General features: G+C 37.4%; 2 protein-coding genes across 4 annotated transcripts in view; both read left to right on the top strand.

Moving 5' to 3' along the window:
* The window catches only part of LOC123699992 (transcription factor kayak, isoforms D/sro), a 35529-nt gene extending 16742 nt beyond the window's left edge, over positions 1-18787 (top strand). For 2 of the 3 annotated variants that reach the window (XM_045647070.1, XM_045647071.1), the window contains exons 2-5: positions 13908-14079; positions 15041-15596; positions 16129-16267; positions 16735-18787. In XM_045647070.1, the coding sequence (XP_045503026.1) occupies positions 13908-14079; positions 15041-15596; positions 16129-16267; positions 16735-16944 (1077 nt within the window). In that variant the 3' untranslated portion in view covers positions 16945-18787. Of the gene's footprint in view, positions 1-12343; positions 12742-13907; positions 14080-15040; positions 15597-16128; positions 16268-16734 lie in introns of those variants that run through there. The other variant, XM_045647072.1, reaches the window with a different exon arrangement.
* A 437-nt stretch (positions 18788-19224) lies between these two features.
* Positions 19225-20583, top strand: LOC123699911. The gene has a single exon (XM_045646959.1). The coding sequence runs from the start codon at positions 19225-19227 to the stop codon at positions 20581-20583; it is 1359 nt and encodes a 452-aa protein (XP_045502915.1).
* Positions 20584-20654: the final 71 nt, after the last annotated feature.

Below are 20654 nucleotides of genomic sequence, written 5' to 3'. Positions count from 1 at the left end.
TAAATAGCAAACTCATTGTGTGTATGCAATATGTTTTATATTCTTCACACTTGCATAATGCAATAATAAGAATTCAATTTTAACATCATTGGTGGTCAGTGTTATCATTAGTCTGCGCTTGATATTACTTTACTCATTTAATTATTCTGTTTATGTAGTGAACGGATCGCGTTGCATATTGAATTTCTGTTTGTCCGTTGTTAGTACCGCGGCCCAATTAGGAGGATACTAAAAAGGTTTCGCGTTGCGCCTCATTGTTCCATCGGTATCTGGGCTGCCGCCGCGGCCGAGGTTTCGCAAGCTTCGTTGTTTCCACGCCTTTTTAAGGAGTCGAAAGTTGTCGATTTTGCAGGAGCGCGGTGGTGCTATGCAATTGTGAAATTGTGCGTAGGTGTGGTGCACCGTGCACGTCGCGCGCGGGCCCGTCTGGTCGACGGTAGCGGCACCGGGTGCCGAGGGGCGGCCGGTGGTGGAGTGTTTACGATGCACCGACGGCGGCGCCGAGTGGGGCGTAGGCGTCGCCGGGGGGCGTCGCGCCAGGCTTATCAGACGGTGGCGGGGCCGGCGCGCGAGCCTCACTCCACGATATACCGCTGACCGCGCGTCTCGTGTGCACCACGCTCGCTGCCACCGGTTTAGATAACAAAACCTTTGTCCAGTCGAAGCAATATTTACATTCCGCAACGCGCACTTTCCGAGGGGTTTTCTGGACCGATCGACATCTGTCACTAGATTGTTTTTGTTGCGCGCACGCGTGCGTGCTTGTCGGATCAAGTTGCAACAAGTTTTTGTATCTTTTGCAATTTTTTTCATAAATTTATGGTGTGGTGAAGTGTATGTTATTGGATTGCCTTACGTCCTTATTATTCGGTGAGTGAATTCTATGTAAACAACTTTATTATGATAGATAAAGAGGTGTCATTAAACTCTTGTATTGGCTGTTTACCGAAGAAATCAGTATTTTCCTCTTACGATGGCAAGTCAGACCATCTAGTTGACCTTGCGACGACACTTGCAATGCACAGAGCACATAATGTGGACGCGGGGTCAGGAGGTGTTGCATCCGAATGCGCTGCGAGGTTGGTCGGAAAGGCTGTTGTCTGCGCTGCGCATGTGTCGGCGCGACGTTGCGCGCGCGCCCCGTGTCATCGTTCGCGGTCAGTTGAACGAACCCTCAGCCGACCGACGTCAACCTTGCCATAATCGAGATTATTTGCATCATCGTACCTACTGAGACTTGCACACTTCTAGTTATGTCATTAGTGTACATTTGTTATCCACACTTGCTAATGACCGACTTCTTATCTCACAAATAGCTACCTCGTACCTCATTATCAGGTTCGTCGTACTAAGATGCATATTCAAAGGATGTCTTGGATTTAAAATTAAATTTTTCGATTAATCTTTTAATTTTGCTAATTCTTTTAATTTTATTGCGTTTAGCATTAAATCGGATCGTGATCCGTCAACTAACAGATATTTTAAATATCTGGGACATGGAAAGATAATCAGACTGATAAGATAGTAGGTATGTACTTATGCAACAAGCGTTTAGTTTGAATGAAAAGTCCATCCTGACTTTATCAATATTTTTACCCCAATCGAAAAATGAATAATTGCACCAAGAAATTATCTAACTGAACTTGATACATACATAATTGTTAAAAAAATAACTGGGGATTAAATGAGAAAAATGCAAGATAATGTTATATTTAATGGGAATTTAAAGACTACGTTTCCAATTTATAATCAAAGGAAAAACCCATATCAAATAAGGGAATGCTCATTACTTGTATATTTACACTTAAGCAGAAAAGTGTTTATTCTTTATATGCCTTCGTTTCAACGTAACTTGTATGTATCTTCCGCAAACATATACAGGTGATTATATGGGATACTTAGAAGTATCTCAAACTTACAACTTCTGATATAGTATATAGTATCCCAAATATTATTTATCGTACCTTTTATATTTACAATTCACAGTCTACAAATCCTTGGGCGTGGAGCCAATGACAACAGAATACCTGTGCCCTTTATACCTATACTCTTAAATGTAATGCGAAGAAATAATGTAATGCTTCTGTTGTGTTACATTTTAAAAACTGTTTGGCTTATATTGCCCAATTACCAATTGGAAAACATGTTTGAGTAATTAGGTTCCTAAATCTCAATTTTCTGCCTCTTTGAATTTTGAGAATTAATAAAATTTAGATCGCAAATCGCAAATGTTAACAAAGAGCATAATTTGCAATTAATGCTACATACTAAAAAAGGTCTGACAATACCCTTGCATTTTAATGAAAAGGGACATAGGTACGTCATAGTTTATTAATGAGCAGAGTATAGTGTATATGTCGTGGTCATATCGTAGATTTGATCATTTCATGATATGAGTGGCCATTTCACGAAGTGGTCGCATATCGTGAAATGGCCAACATAGTTTGATCAGATCGTTAAATCGTCAACGTTTCACGATTTGGTCATCCACATTTGGCCAGATCGTATAAAATATAAAGAGTCCATAAAATATTAAAAAATTTCAGAATAACTATATTCTAAGAACTTGTTTAATGTCATTTAAGTTAGTGCCGCGGCAGCGGCCGGCGAATGCCAGAAGCGAATCGTTTTTGCAATAGAAAACAGTTAGGTTAGGTTAGGTTAGACTTTGATAAACAATGCACGAGCTGAGCGAGCAAAGCGAGCGTGCCGCGGCAGTGGCCGGCGAGTGCCAGAAGCGGATCGCTTTTTAAAAAACAAACAATTATAATAATATAGTAGTAGTTTCTTAAATTATTTTATTTAAGTCGCATTTTTTCTTAAATACATAATATAAGATATCCACATTTTCCATAGTACTCGTACCTCTTCGTCGTAAATTCTTTGCTATGAATTTCTTCATAATATTGTTATTAAACGAATTATGAAGTTTTTAACTGCGAATAATTTAATTTTCGCCAGCGGCCGCCATCTTATCACATACCTAAACACAGAGATTGCAGCGCCTCTACCAACGATTAATGTAACTATTTTACGATATGATCAAATAATTTTGATCATTTCATGAAAAAACCGTGCGTTAATTGGCCATATCGTGAAACGATTTCTTATCATTGATCTGCCCAAACCACATCATGATGTGGCCAAACTAAATTGGCCATTTCACGATATGCGACCATTTCGTGAAATGGCCACTCATATCATGAAATGATCAAATCTACGATATGACCACGACATATACGTGATTATGTGACTTTATCCTCGTGCAAAGAAAAATTCTCAATGGGAAAAGTTAAATTACGTTTTGTTTATGCAAGTCATGTACCTAGATTTCTTGAGACGAATTTTCCGTATGCTCCGTTTTTGCAATAAAACTATGTTGGCTTATTTATTTTAAATTAGGTCTATTTGATTGTTATCCCTAAGTGTTATCCCATACCACTAAATATCAGAGAAAGACAGTGCTATCTCTTATTTGGAAATAAAATAAATTATCTTGGGCATACAATTTTCTTTTCCATGCGACTGTCCATGCTTTCCTAACGCACTAGTTACTATTTCGCAATAAAGGCAAGTGTTTGAGTGTTTGTCGATGATTTCGTGGAAACCGATAAGCTGGTGCGGAGTATTACCAGACCTTTTGGTCGCTGCTATCAGCACCTGATAACGTTCCATGTCCTTTAGTTATTTACTTATTTCCCATAGTTTGTGCATACTACCATTACTACTGAAATATTTTAAAGCGTCAGGCTTTTGGTTCTGTTCTAGGAATTCATTAAGTGTGGGAACGAATAATGTGGTCCTATTTATTTGGGAAAAAAATAACCTACATTTAAATAAAAACAGTGTACATACTCATATTTATTTCTTCTACCTAGTCATTCTAATCAAAGTCCACAAAAGAACAAAGCACAAAGTACTAAAGTACCTACCTAATATTAATGAAAACGGACATGTCGAGTTAATAGTTTTATTGTGCTTATATAATCAACCTAATTTATAGCACGTAAAATCCTGTTCTCCTTGCTTTATCCACTACCAATTTAAACTGATGTTATTTAAAGGTGGTTTTGTGATTGGTTTAATTTCAATTGTTATTACTTAATTATTATTTATTAAACCTACATACATTCCTACGACTAAGCTAAAATTTACATCTTCATGAAGTGTAAACGACATGTTAGATAGGTACTATATTAATATGTACTTGATATAAATAACCTATAACATTTTCAACCTATTCCAATGTATGCAGAATGACCAAGAAGAACCAAGAACTTAGGAGCGCAGCTTATTCACTGAAAGAGCTGCCAGATGCCCGCATATGACAGATACTTAAATGAATAATATGAATGATATTAGGTCAACTTTTTAAGAACCAAGATTTTATTATACTGTCCAAAAATAGTATAAAGCTCATAAATCTTAATGATAAGTCTTGCTGTGTTATAATGATATATGAAGTTGAAAACGTCGAATAAGGACGATAATTTAAGAAATCCTTATTACTGCATGTCATCGACCGTTCGCGGCAATGGCTTGTAAAATATTAAACGCAATAAAGTATTTGTATACCCGCTAAGGAAGGTTGTGGCGTTCTTGAAAAGAAATTAGCATAAATGCTGTCTAGGCTTTGGCTACACGCCCCGTCCGCGAGGCGCAGACAAAAGCTGCGGGCTTGGTCGTAACTCTATCGTATGTTCATTGTTTTATAGTACGAGGTATTAATAAAGTTTTTCTGATTGTTTATAATTAAGCTCCGCTATAGAAGGGTCTTCCATTAAGTACAGTTTAACAAAGAATTCTATATATGTACGGGCATCGCTTGATGGCTTGAGCAAACAGTGTAGCCACACCATAACGTCGGTTGTGGAGACAATGGCTTTGTCTGTTTAACCCTAGATTACTACCCTTCGTCGATTCGACGACGCGTCACCAAAAAAATCGCTATAACTTTTACGCGTGCGACCGTATGGTTTTCTGACTTCAGCTAATCTCAGCCAACCCGTTGCGCTTGCGATGGACGGTAGTGCTTTGTGCGTGGAAGGTCCACACGTGGTGTTCCAGCAACCATGGCTCGTCACATCGACGAAGGTTAGTATTAACGTAACTTTTCGTACTATTTAGTTAAGTTAAAATTACGTTATTTTATGTTTTATAATGGTGCCTATTATTTTATTTTTAGATACGATTCATATGTTAGTTTTAGAAGTTGAAAGCGATGAGGAAAATTCATCTGCGAGAGAGCCTGAAGACCACATTGAGACTGAAGAGGCATGAAACGGAGGGTGATGATGAAGTTTCTACTGTAAATAAAGAGCAATTTCCAGATCAAGATTATGAGGCAAGTAGTAATACATCTCCCCACGTTCTATTGAAGATGAGATACCTAGCACTTCAGCTGACCCTAGCGATTACAAGACCATCGCATACCATTCTTCTTGGGAAAGACAAACACATATTATGGTCATCACAACAGTCAAGGCCACAAAGCAGAAGACCTTCAAAGAACATAGATACATAGCACGTGGACCTGTGTGTGACGCTTTTTTCAAGATATTTTAGATCCTCTTCAATGTTTTTCAGGTATAATTACTGGTGACATTACTGATACTCTTTGGGACTCAATTACATAAATTTTAAACATGCCAGAAATAAATAATGTGAAAGTTATAAATGAGACTGAGCAAAGTAATGCTGCTAATGTGCCTCCATAGCAAACTAAAATAAACATATAATATGCTATATTATGTCCCTCTGTAAAGCAAAGGTAGACCTAAAAATAGGTGCACTAGGTGCAAAAATCGTTGTGTGGGGAACACAAACTTGATGTGTGTCACAAATGTTTTAGATCCTAAGCTATTATCAAAATTATATTTTTAATTAATTTTCCAGATATTATTTTTGTAAGTAATACTTTATTTCGAGCAATTTAGAGGTATATATTATTTGTACGGAATTTTTCAAAAAAATTAAGAATGTTCAAAAAGCGTGTAAACTGTGATCTCATTTTGATGACTGTTTGAATTAAAACTATGTTAAAATAAATATTTTTATATTTTTATATGTAGATTAATACCTTGTCCTTAAAATAAAGACATAACTACAAATATATTTTTTAAATTAAACCCCTAAATCCCCTCCAATAAACAGCGTAGTCGAAACGACGAAGGTTAGTATTAAACGTTGAAAAATAAGGTTAGTGTTCTAGGGTTAAACGTCTACACGTCGCCGTTGTAACTGTTTTACATTATGTATTGTAATAGAGTTGCTAATTTGAAATAGTTGCCGCCAAAGAGACCGAGCATGTATTCATCATTGCGATTCCGAAAACGCAGCCTTTGTCGTTTAGTGCGACGTTTGTAAACTGGATGATGTGTGCTTTGTTACTTTTTATTGCCCATAATGTACGTACTGCAAATTACTAAATATCTTGAAATCAGGATTATATACTTCGTGCGTATAAACATTAAGATTAATCGCAATGACGTCTCATATGGATAGTTTATGAACAAAGAACTTATATTTATTCAATTGCAAAGTTATGCTGAACCCTAAAGTTTTAATAGCAATAATTATATGAAGATCTTTTCCCTCGTAACTCGAGTGTTTCGAGTGTGTACTTATTTGAGCTCATGTGGGCGACGTAATTAAAAAATTAAATAAAACAAGCAAGAACACGTGCGTGGGTTATTCGAGTCTTTGTACTAAAGCTTTCGGTATAATTATAAACTATACTATAATATTTTTTACATACTATAAAAGCTATAAAGTTACATAGTTACTTTAATATTATATTAAATATATTTATAAGTTTCTTTTTTTACTGTAAAAATTCTTGTTTGACGTTTATGGTCGTATAACCGACTTGGATTCATTTAAAAATATTTACAAATAGATTTCTAGTTGATGTCGTTATTGTAAACATTATGTTGATAGTTCCAATAATAATAGATTATAAGATAACAAAGTACAACTATGGTATTCCGTATTAGATAAACAAGTACGTTTTCAACATGGTTATGGTAAAATAAATAACTTCCTTTCATATCAGTTTATGAATATTTTTCCGTTTTAAATGTATCGTACTATAACATTATCGAGGGTATTTTTAGATAAAGGCATTATATAGGACTTTGCACAAAAACAAAATGCTTTATCAGGGACGTGCTTTTAACATTGTGTTAGCAGATAGTAAAAATAATTGCGACACAAACCCCCGATAATTAATTTGAGATAATGCACATAATGTATAATTATAATGTGAAGAAGCATATAATAAACGACAATAGATTTTGCACAATGTTTTAACGCGTTAGTATAATATTCTTTGTTGCACCGCACAGCTGTTCAACGGTTTCTTATCGCCGGCGAACAATAAATAGCGATTTAAAACATTTCTTAGAAAGAGATAACCTGTTTTTGCCCTTTACAATTTGCATTTAAATTTAATTAAATTAAGCGTATCAATTATTGTATCTTGTAATAACTTAGATTGCATTACTGATGTAGGTGATATTATTACGAAATAAGTACCTACGTTACTACTGTTCTGTTGATCCACGTATTTTTTTATTAAAAAATAAAAATGAACTTGGAAGTTGACAATATTCGACCAGACACATAAAATGCATTCAGAAATACCCAGAACATTGATTTGATTATTACAAAGTAACGATTGTAGGTAATACTTAATACGACATAAAACTTAATTCGCAATTGTTTATCCTACATACAACCTACAGTGAATGTATAGTTTTTTTTATTCGCGGTTTGGCACGAGCAGTGGCTTGAAGAATGCCCGCCATTTCCGGACGACATCCGGTCCTCCGAATGGCGCCATACTTTGCGGCTTTAGATAAACTTGAACACAAATATGATACTAATCTGTTATTCCATATAATGTTGTGTAGCAATAATATATGTAAAATATGTTTATATGATATCTAAGTAATAATCATTTTCCGTAATTTTACCAGTTTTCCTCGTTTAACGCTTCCTGGTCACCGACCTTGAGGGTCGCAACTGGCAACATGTCAAATGGAAATCGTGTTATGGTTTCCATGTAGTGATTTTCATAAGTGAAATTTTCAGTGTCGTGCGCTGAATGCTGATTCATAGTTCGCATGAATCACTCGACGTAATCGAGTTTTTGAATTGAGCCGACGACGAATGTAATGCGCGGCTCGTAGTGACCCACGGTAGAGAGTGACGGTGACTCACTCGGGTTTTCCGAGAAACGCACTATGCTACGGTTTTCATGAAAATGAAGGTCGATTCTTGTTAGTGTATTAACGATCACTGTTAAAATGGTTTCGTACCGATACGTCTAATTTATTTCGTTGATTATTTATATGGAACATGCAAATGGATTCTGTTTAATCGTAACTACTAGGTGGGTACTTACTCGAACTGAGTGTTTACAAACAATCTGTCAAACAAATCAATTGCTATTAACTAGACAAGATTAACAATAAATCTCGTTTTAAATCTAGAAGTTTTTAGACTAGATTTTTTAGTACTATTTGTAAAACCTACTCCCAAAAATATTGACAAATACTCTGAATGACATTCGCATGCAGCTCATCTGAAATGGTACAATCAAGAAGCTTATATCCTCTAATACACTGCACTCAGCAAAGATAAAGTTAAATCAACGAATTGTTTCCCAACTAATTCACTCTCTTGAATCAATATCTCGCAAATTTGTTCACTTTCCGTTATGGACGTGCAGTAGGATGCAGTTTGCAACAAAGGTAAAGGAAGGGCTGTTGGCTCGGTGCCAGCAGTCGATTTATTATTCGCTTGGTGGCGGTCAATGTCGCGCCACTCCGTCGGTACAGGCGCCACACACTGCTTGCATGTGTCGTATGCTTTACATTAACAGTACATTTAATGTAGGGATTAGTACACGAGCACCATTTGCGCATACTGATTTGTAGGCATTATTTTCAAACAGATTCCTTTGTACACGCTCGATTGTTAGCTAGATGTGAGATAACAAAGGTAGACAATTTTGTATAATTTTGTAATGAAAAACCCTAATGGACAAGCCTTGTTAACTGTTAATGACTCCTTAGCCATGACTGAATTAACGTTAGCCTTGACGCCTTTCCTTTTAGATACGAATATCTAGAACAAAGTGGAAGGAACGAATCAACTACCTACTTACTCTATGAAGATACCTCGTTCTTTAGATAAAAATAATGGAATGTTTTATTTCACAATTCGAGCAATGTTAAAAGTGTTAGCAATTAGCTCTCTGTTAATGAGCTCCCCAGCCACTGCGCAGAAACGCGTATTGAACAAAGGTCGAATATAGGTAGTTCCAATATGACCATTGACATCTAAAGACAGAACCTACCAGGAATAGTGTAATGTACCTTATAGATATAATGTTTGGAAAAAACCACTAGCTAACTAAATCGTACCCCAATTGGTCATGATAGGTACCATAAACAAAAAATGTTAAATTTCTCAAAATGCCTTCGGATTAATAAGAGACCTGAAATAATTTTAAGTTCCTAAAAAGTTTTAGATCGATGCAGTTTTCTTTTGTATTCAATCCTTCCCGGGTTCGTTAGACTTGATTGAATGTTTACCTCGCCACAGGAGGTGTTTCACACCTTTCCGTATTTGTTTTCGGAAATTTACATACTTTATGGTGAACACGGTCGTTGGCCTTGTTTCTCGTTTTCACGGAAGACAGAGCTGTTGTAAATTTTCTAAGGAAAAGCCTTGAGATATTCGTCGCTTGTAACTAACGCAGTACAAGCGATAAGTTCGACAGTTCCATGTTTCGAACAATAAACTTTTCCGTCTAGATAAAACGTCACCTTATCTTTAGACTAACAATGCCCACAACAAATACGCATTTTCAATTTACCTAGTTTTATTTAATATATGTATTTGTAGTACCTATGTACTTCAAATGCAGGATGAAGCTTTTTTCTTCACTCTTGATTATTTAAGGATTAAAAAACTGCATTGCAGTCTTCTTTGTTTTTATGTTTCACTAAATATTCTTACTACTTGACTGTTGCCGTGCCACACCAGCATCGCAGCTAATGATATACATATCTGCGTACGTGTTTTCCTTGTGTAAAGCAATACTTTGAACTTATTTTTTGTTTCCTAAAAGTCCGAATTGTCCAGTGGGCGTGCCCACCTGTCTGATCACGCGGGCACCACGTGCTTGCTATACATAATATAGTACGCGACGCAGCCGGCATGATAACAACTACACATTATATTGGTGTTGAAAACATCACATGAAAACACTGCGGGGCCCTCCCTCTAATTGCGTTCTAATTATTTGCTTAATTTATTACTTATTTGTGTTACAATTTTGTTTTTTTTATAAAAACAATTGGCAATCGTACTTACTGCATTTCATCTGTTATGTTCTTGTATTATGATAATGTTATTTACTTCTAGCTTTTGGATTTGATTTATAACATTAAATTCAAATGTACTTATACATAATATTATTATGTGAGCTTGGATTTTGTTTTGGAACAATCGAGATGCAATTGGCTTCTCGGAACGCACGGTACATGATTAGGTACGTATCTAAATAAAACGGTGACAGTACTTGCGAGCGAGTAAAATAAGACTTGTTTTGAGGAAATGTTCAAATAATTGGTATTATAAATAGGATTTACTGTAATATCATAAAGCTATTTTTCAATATGGTTTTAAAAATAGTTATTGATCTCTGCATAGTGAAGTAGGTAAAAAGAGTCATCTTTTTACTACTGAAATCAGTATAGTATCGGTTTATACTTATAATGTATTGTATTGTATTCAAGTGATAGTTTCCATTGTTTCTATAACCAAGAACCAACGTATCTTAACGAGTTTGTGCTAATGTAGAGTTCAAACCGATTCTGATACATGGGTGAGCTCAAAGCACACGTGCAGTTAACGGACCGGTCTTATCTCTGATACTTCTGATAGGCGGTACACACTCGCATATGTGTATCAAATACCGCAAATATTAGCTCATCGTTTACGAAATATTGATACCACCCTTCAGTTTCTATTATAAACTATTATACGTATTTGTTTTATGTTTTTTTGTCTCGAATTTATTTTTTCCGCGGCTTACGCTTGACATGCACTAGTACATGATGTTGTTTATGGTTTGAAGTTTCGAGATTTTGTGCGCTATGCGATTTCTCTTTTGGTTAAAGATAAAGGTAGCAATTATATGTGCGGTATAATTAATTTTAATGCAATGAAATCGACGCCTCTGTCAACATCGCCTACTTGTGGCTCAAGGTACGTCACAACTAGATTTAGCGGTGATCTCATGGGCCACGCGGTGCGATAACAATATTGCCGCTTCAAAACCACCGGCGAAGTGCCGTTTGAACGTAGGTGCGTCTGCCACATCCTTCGAGTAAACTGTATCACGTCAAATGCATGAATGCGTACCATGTTTTACGATATCTCAGTCGGATCCGTGATAAAAAATTTCCTAAAGTGAATGCCCTCGTAATAATTGATTAGAGGTTTATATAAGACGATAAAAGAAACTGATTTAAGAAATAATCATAAGGAATGTATATCGTAAAACAAAGTTTAGGTAATTGCTAGGTAAGCACCGTGACCAATTAACGCACGGCCCGAGCCTGCGCTTGCGCAGACGAAATTCATTTAAGCAATTGTAGTAATTGGCCGGAGTGCGCGTCTTCCGGAGCGCTCGTCAGCTTTGTCCTGTTACATTTGTTATAGATCAACATTTTTAATATTTTTAGTACGACATGATGTTGATTCAAGTAGATTTTTTAAATACGTGACAGGTCACCATTTGAATCTACCAAACTTTAACAGTTTAATAATGCAAAATCGATATGATTTGAATCATTTAAATAAGCATCTTAATTGTGTTTCCAATTTTGGTGATTGCCTATACATAACCTTATAAGGCTCATTATCAAAATTTAGCCGCCCACGATGAAAAAGAACGGCCTTGCCCCAAGGTCCGGCCGTGCCTCCCGCCTACTTTGATTCGATTCAAAATTGTATCGCAAACAATATAATTAATAAGCTTATTTCTTTTTATCGTATATGTAATTGATAGGTTTATAACAAAAATATACAAATTCATATGGATGACTCAGGTGCCAATATGCTCAGTATAATGTCACTCGAAAGCAGGAAGCGTCGTTATCTAGTTGATGTTTTGTTTTCGCTACGTTATCTTTGATAACTCGCACTGGCAGAGCCGCGTGTGATGCGAAATGATGCGAAATATTTCCGGAGTTAGAGGAGTGTTCTATAAATATATGATTCGACGTCGCTCGTGGGCGAAGAGTTCTGGCGAGGGCGGCGGGAGCCGAGGCAGTAGCGCGCGATCCGCCGCGGCCGGCCGCCGTACGCCGCACGCGCGCAACGAACGAACGACCCGCACTCCCGCGCACGAATTGCATTGCGATATATCGCAACAAATAACGATACCGATCCGCCCCTAACTAAACGAACCCCTTTTCTTTCGCACCGTTAAACTCTAAAAAATCTACATAGTGCACCATCTTTAATATTCGCGAGGGCGGTTTATAACGAATAAATCGACTAACAAACACGAACCGCTCGAAGGTGTCGCGTCGCAAAAAGCGCAACACAATAGAGTAAGCGGCTAATTTTAAACGTGGTTGAGTTAGCACCGCGAAGATGCAGAACATTGATCCGCTGGAGTTCGCCAACATCCTGGCCACCGAGCTGTGGTGCCAACAGGTACGGGCTACGGCTCACGTTGCCGGTGCAACCGAATCATCCATCTAATTTACCAATGAATAAGCCGCAGATATACCTAGATCCTCCTACTGACTATAAAAGTAGGTCACCAATTTACTCGGCAATTTCGCACGTTGCGAAGTCGATCTTTCAACTATATCTGTCGGTTCTACATCTTTAAAATTGATCTATAAGTGCAAGTCTAAGCGTTAAATGTAAATACAATTTATATAAAAGATATAAACAAAATTAGCTCCGATGCGATGTTTATGTTTCGTATTCAAATGACGTATAGGTGAAAGATTTATGAGTTTGCTTTCAAAATGTACCAACCTATTGAAACACCCTCGGCGAACATAAAGCTAATGTCTAAATATACGCACGAAAAATGGAATAAAATTTTAAAATTATGATCTGTAGGCATTAGTATTAATTGTAGTACTAACTACATAGTTAAATAGGAATGTCATAATCTTTTAAATGCGCACGAGCGGCAGGTTTTTATACGAATATGTTATTATCATAATTCTTACTTCCAAGAGATAATCTTGAAATAATTGAAATTGGTTAAATAGTTATTTATGTTTACTTTATCAAGTATGTTATTGTTTTATATATATTGCATGTATGTTTTGTTGATAAAAGTACCATTGGAATGTGGAAGCTATAGCAATTTTACAATGCAACAAACATTGCATAATAATATGGCGATTGGTATACATACTATCAGCATGTTTAAAAATATCTTATGAAATTAATTGATATTAATTTATAGTTCTCTAAGGATGTGTTTGATTACCAAATATTGTGTAATGTGCAAGACGTTTTTATATGTTCGTTTATTGGCTTGTTGATTTGCAAGTTTTAATCGATATCTAGAATACAATAGCTAATGTTGAATAGGTGTATCTAAATCGGAATTTTACTATAACACTCCGTAACTAAAAAAATCGGAATGTTAACTTTTTCTCTATCACCAGGTCCAAATCATAAATCTGTAATAATGATTTTTGGTGCTCCCAATGCACATAATCGTTCTTTTTATCATTTAGACACATTTAAAGTTAGCGTTAAACCGCCAAACAATATTGAGACAACAGCATTTATACTCCTCCAGCCAATCAGCAAGAATGTTTCAAAGTACTCATCCGAATGTTCTTTTCCAGTTGGCAAACCTCGAGGGCCTCCAGTCGGGGGTCCCAACCCGCACCACGGCGACCATCACACCCACGCAGCTGCGCAACTTCGAGCAGACCTACATCGAGCTGAACAACTGCCACGGTGACCAGGCGAACCACGCGGGCTTCGTCCCCCCGTCCGTCACGCAGCCCAATTACGGTATGGATGATATAATACACATAGGCATATAGGTACTTCAGAGTTCCTAATAGAGTTGGTATTTGGTAATCACTACAAAGTATAACGTTTTTTTCCGCTGCCTGTGTGTCTGTATGCTTAGATCTTTAAACGCAAACAGATTTTGATTGAAACATGATTTTTTTTAATAGAGTGATTCAAGAGAAAGATTTCAGTCATCATTCATTTATATCATTTATAAGGTTTTAGATAAAGCGGGTAAACACGCGGGCGGAAAGCTAGTGTATTCCATATTATAATACGCATACTTCATAAGTTTATAATACTATATTTGGTTGTGACATAAGTAATAACCATATAAGAGAAGTGCAGATTCCTCGATGCATCGTTTGGTTGTAAAGCATGAAATTATTCCTTTAATATTTCTTGGTACGATTAACTGCAAGCCGATCTTCATTTAAGGAAAAATATAATCGGTACCTAATGAAGTCATAATCACGAAATACAATATTTTTTTCTAGTATGGGAATCGAACACTCAACTTATGCGCAGTCGATCGGGTTACTGATAGCTTTTTTAATAGGTTAGTCAATAGTCAATATTGTAGATTTATTAGATACAACGCAATTAATAACTTACAAGTTACAAGTATCGTTAGATTGCAACATACACATACCTATCTATACTGTGACAAAATAGTTAACTCGTATATTTACAATAACATTTATTTATTTACCGTACGTCTGTTACATCATCTAAAGTTATTCTAGATCTTCCGCTCAGGGTATCTCGTGTCATTTCGATGTTGATACAAATGTCAATTGTACTAAATCCCACGTGAAACCGGTTCGCGTTTCAATTGCAAATACAAAACGTGTTTTCTATTTTACAATCTGTCTCGTTATTTTGATAAACGCTCGCGATACAGTGCGAGCGTCGTGTTCTACGTTGTTTATTGAACGTTTCTGTATTGTTTTTGCAGGCATACTGAATCCAGTGGGCTACTGTGATTCGGGTCCGACGACGCTCCATGTGTCGCCGGGCCCATTATCAGCGAGCGGAGACAGCAGCAGTAGTCCGGGACTTCCCGCGCCCAAACGACGCAACATGGGGGGCAGGAGACCGACAAAAGCCCCACAGGACTTATCGCCCGAAGAGGAAGAACGCAGAAAGATACGCCGTGAACGAAACAAAATGGCCGCCGCTCGATGCAGAAAACGAAGGCTCGATCACACAAATGAACTCCAAGAGGAAACTGACAGGCTGGAAGAGAAAAAGCAAGCGTTACAGGATGAAATTAGAAAGCTAAATTCTGATAGAGATCAGTTGCAAGCGATATTGCACAACCACTTACCTCTGTGCCGGCTCAACAAGCGGTCGAGCAGTCCGCCCGACGTGAAGCCCTTCCAAGACTCGTACGTGCTTCCCGAAATACCACAGGACGGCGTCAGAGTGAAGGTCGAAGTTATGGATCCCGCGGTCGACCCCGTGCTCGCTTTAGATAATGATATCTTTACCTCGCCGACACCGGACAAAAGGTGAGAAGCATCATTAATATTAATTTCGGAAGGCATGATACGAGACATGACGCAAAAAGTTGATTTAATGAATCTGACCTATAATTATATGATGTAATTTTAGCGTCATCTACTATAAACGATTATATAATTACATGTCTATGTTAAATTTTGAACTTTTAAGCATTGCATTGTTACTAACACAACCGTGTATCCATATTTCTATAGTTAGTTAACTTGATACAAAATATCAGAATTCAACATGTATCTGCGCAGATAAATTGAATAATCAATTTAATTCCTGCGCGCTCGCCTGGTCTCGAACCCCGGACTTATCGATTCGAAATCCGAGGTCTCACCACTGAGCCACCACTGCTCACTTCAGTTTTACTAAATGATTACCATAAATTTACTAACACAACCGTGTATCCATATTTCTAGTTCGCGAAAACATAGTCCGAATTGAATATTTCTCAATTTTTTTATCCTATATTTTCTAGTCTACTACTTAAGAAAGTTATATAAATACTAATATAAAACAATAAATTTGCAGGATAATGTTGTCGGCGGCGAACCCGGCGGTGGTGACGAGCGCGGCGGGGCTGTCGCTGGACACGCCGCCCGCGCACGCGCCCGCACGACCCAACAGACCCAACTTCCTGCAAGTGCCGCTCACTGTCACACCCGCACAGGTGAGATACATAAGCTTGGTTTACGAAACAAATTAAACAATATCCATACAAATTTCAACGTCATGCCCCGTCCGGGGCCCGTCCTAGACACGGTCAGGCATGAATCACTTCATTCACGTCACAGACGGGACACGGATGGTCCAAGGTAAGGTCCCTTATTCTTAACAGTATAATTCAAATTCACTCCTTGCTGATATAGTCAGAGACTATCCATTTAAAATGATATTTGTACAGAAAAATATATTTCAATGAAATTCAATCGATCAATCGTTGTGTCATGATCATGTACTGTCAATCTATTTACTATTTGTATCTAAACTTATTCTCTTGATAGTGGTTTTATTTTGAGAATTGTCATTATATCTAGTAGAGATATGAACAATGGATACCCTATCTACCTTTCCAACTGATAACTATCACAAATATTACATAAACAATTCATAAATTTTCTCTCTCTATCTTTACAGATACACAACAACAAAGCACTAGGGAACAACAAGATAGCAGGCATCGAGATCAGCACACCAAGCAACGGGATCCCGTTCAACTTCGACAGTCTGATGGAGGGCGGCACGGGTCTGACGCCGGTACACCCGCACCCGCACCCGTGCGCGCAGCAGACCCGCGCGGCGCCAGACCTCGCGTCTCCCGACCACGGCAGTCTGGTCAGCCTCTGAGACCAGCTAGACGCCGCCTACCGTCTGTTCGACCCGCTCGCAGATCTATAGGCGGCCCCGTACAAGGGAACTAGCTGTAGATGTATAATCGTGGAATGTAACCGCCTGCCGGTGATTGGGCTTAGCGTTAGCGTCCGGGGGATACCAAGTAGACTGTATATCTGTTCTGGCGCAGATTTGTAGGCGTGGCCTGGACCTGCCCAAAATTACTCTTGTTCGGATTGATGATGTAATTGTTATCCACAAATTTATGTTTTAAAAAAGTTTAGAATTGAATTTATAAGTTTAGAGAACTTAAAGAAAAATTTCAGCCACTTTAAAATGACAGTATCCGCTCTACTATAGCATTAAAAATTCATTGATATCTTAGCGATGTATTAGTATCTCGTATTAACCAGGCTGAGCCCGGACGCAAGTAGGTAGTGCCTTCGTTGCCGGCGCGTCAAACGCGACCGCACCGAACTTAGTTCGTAAAAGCGACTTATTTATTCTCTCCTTTTCTATCTTTCTATACTCTCGAACCTCCGTCGATCGGCCGTCTCTTTCCCTCTATTTATTTCGTTTCGAACACTTACGGAGGTGCGAACTTGCTCACTATTGCTTTTTATTTAAAAATTTTTACCCAAGCGGCGCGGCGACGCCCTCTAGAGTCAATTCGATGAGCTGTAGTATATCCTATAATAAGAATATTTTTATACGATACCTTTGTATTTCTGCATTAATAATAATTGTGATGTAAAAATAAAACAGAGTTTTATTTGAAGCATTTCAGGGATTCGTTTCGAGTTGTGCTTAATCTAGCGAGGCTAGAATAGATTTATTGTATATTAACGTAAAAGATCTCTTTTACACCTCTAGGCACAATATGTATCCAATGATCCTCGGTCAATCTTGTCATAATAACCTCGTGCCATTTACTGTCTACTCTCAGGAATACAATAATTATGATAACGGAATTTAGTTAATCGTAGACTAACAGCAATAATACTTAATATATAATTAATATATTGAATGTAAGTTAGCTCAATGTCGATGTAATGTCTTACCGTTCCATTGGATTAGGTTCTGGTAGTGTTAAAATTATTTTTAAGGAATATTTGTGATACGTCCAGTGAGCGCTCCGTGGGGAGGACGGAATTGTATTGAGTACCTTTGTGTAGTTCACTCATGCTTTTGTTAGCTCAAATTTATATCTTATGATAAATATAAACCCTTTTTATAATAATCGAACATTTCACTATGTACATTTGGTATATTAATAGCTCTTTTTAGCGAAATTTAGCATCGGAAAGGCATGAGTGGTTCGTAATACTGAATAATTAGTTAAGGCAATAATTAGGCTAAGGGCACTTAACCGTTTAACTATACGCATAACTTAGACCAAATTATTATTTTATGTGCTTTATCTTAGATATAATTAAAATCTAAGCCAAATATTGATTTACGTCGTTATTTTAGGTTAAGTCATAACCTCCGTTTCCGAAAAGTATTAATTATTATATTATTGGTTAGAACGCGGATGACTGCGGAGTATTTATTTTAAATGTATTTTAAAGCTTAATTCAATATGACTGGTGCGATTTGCCTTTTATATACGACAATTTATATTTTAGCATACGTTGAAAACATTTATGCATAATATGAACATCTAGATGTAACGAGATGTAGTTTTTTAAAAGATTTTGTAACGCCTTTCTAGAATACTTTTGTATTTTTGCAAATAAAATAAAATTGTTAGCGAAGCAATATATTTGATAAATCTATTATACTTATTACCGCCAGATGTAGTAAAATATATATTATATAAAACAGAAAATATAGATTTGTTTACGTACACCCGAAATAGTGTTTTTTATTTTATTTGATATAAATCGATCCCATTTATCCCATTTCCTTTCCCTATAGTCACTTCTTAAAATGGCTTAACCACATTGGGTGCCATCAACTCCAAGTGCAATTTTAGTTTTATTTACACTTTTAAATCAACTTAAACCACACAGGCAAAGCCGAGGATAGCAGTTAGTTAAAAATAATAGTCGTACTTACTGATGATTAATTCAATGAATCTAAATTATCTGGAGACACTGGGGTTAAGTATTATTATTTAGGAATTTGAGAGGGACTTTGACATTTGGCGTGATTTCTGTCACACGTGTTTGGGTTTTTAATTTAGTGTTTTGGCTATTTTAACAATAATATATTCACTTTGAGCTGTATTGTGTTCGTATTTAAGTGTTTAGTTAGTGGTTATAGTGGTAAGTGTACTAACAATTCACTAATATGGGCCCTGATCCACCCGATCCCCCTAAGCCCCCTGACGTCCAGGAAAGAAGCATGGAATTGGACATCTCTCAGAATAAGAGGCAAAGGTGTCCGTCACCTGAGTCTACAGATGAATCCCCAATTAAACGCTTTGTTCCATCAGATCCCATTTTACCTTCTGTTAATCCGTCTATATTTGTTGATCCTATTTTAAATAATCCTATAAGATATAGTGGTGATGAAGTTGGACCATACATTGTCCACGTATCTCGCGTAGAAAACGATCCTTCTGCTGGCCTGTCCATCCGTCCTATCAAATTTGGATCTTTCTTGTATAGACAAAAAGTACCTAATATTTTAAGAGATGGAGTAAAATCTGTTGGCCGCAATCGAATATCAGTTGAGTTTGTATCGGCTGAGGATGCTAATAATTTTTTATCTTTACCTGCTTTGGCCGAAGCTAAATTTAAGGCATTCATTCCTACCTATCACATCACCCGCATGGGTATTGTAAAAGGAATACCTGTAGAATGGACCATGGATGATTTGGTGGAGTGTGCAGAATTCCCTAACAGACACGGTCGCATACTTAAAGCACGTAGACTTAATAAAAAATCTAGCCTTGATGGGATTACAACTTGGGTCCCGTCCCAAACAGTGGTACTTACTTTCTTGGGCCAAGTAATGCCATCAAAAATCTACTGTAGGTACACTTCTCTCCCCGTAGAAATTTATCACTACCCAACCATCCAGTGCCACAAGTGCTGTCGCTTTGGGCACATCCGAGACCAGTGCCGCTCAAAAGAGAGGTGCTACAAATGTACACAAAACCACTCGGGTGACTCCTGTCCCATTCAAGAATCTCAAGCACTATGTGTCCACTGCAATGGCACTCACTTTGCCATTGACAAAAATTGCCCGGAACACAGCCGGCAAAAGTCAATTAAACTTTTGATGGCCACAGAAGGTATCTCATTCGAGGAAGCCTCTAAGCTTACCCCTCCAGTGTACAGACCGTTTTCGGAAACAGCCAGTTTCGTTTTTGCGCCCAGATCACAACAATCACCTGTTTTTCCCACCCCTTCTATGAAACAATCCAATAGTGTTCGTCAAACTCGTCCTCTTAATAAAACTTCATACAAAAAGACCTATTCTATACCCCCTCGCACTCATGCACCACTAGGTAAAACGTATGATGTAGCTGCACACCGCCAAATAACTCAGGAATTACCTTCTACCCAACCGAATGGTTGTGCCTTATATCAGAACCCAGATCCCCCTGTTGTACTGAGCTCTAATGTTGAGCTTTATGTTTCAGCATTAGAAACTTTTCTAAAAAAACAGATACATTACCGACCAACGTTGCCCATAGATTAATAAATCTTCTCTCTCTATTTAACAATGGCCCTCACCATCCTTCAGTGGAATGCTCAAAGCATTCGTCCGAA

The sequence above is a fragment of the Colias croceus genome, chromosome 18 (genome assembly GCF_905220415.1).
Source record: "Colias croceus chromosome 18, ilColCroc2.1".
NCBI classification, from domain to species: domain Eukaryota; kingdom Metazoa; phylum Arthropoda; class Insecta; order Lepidoptera; family Pieridae; genus Colias; species Colias croceus.
The sequence above is the reverse complement of the archived record's forward strand: the minus strand, read 5'-3'. Positions and strand labels throughout refer to the sequence as shown.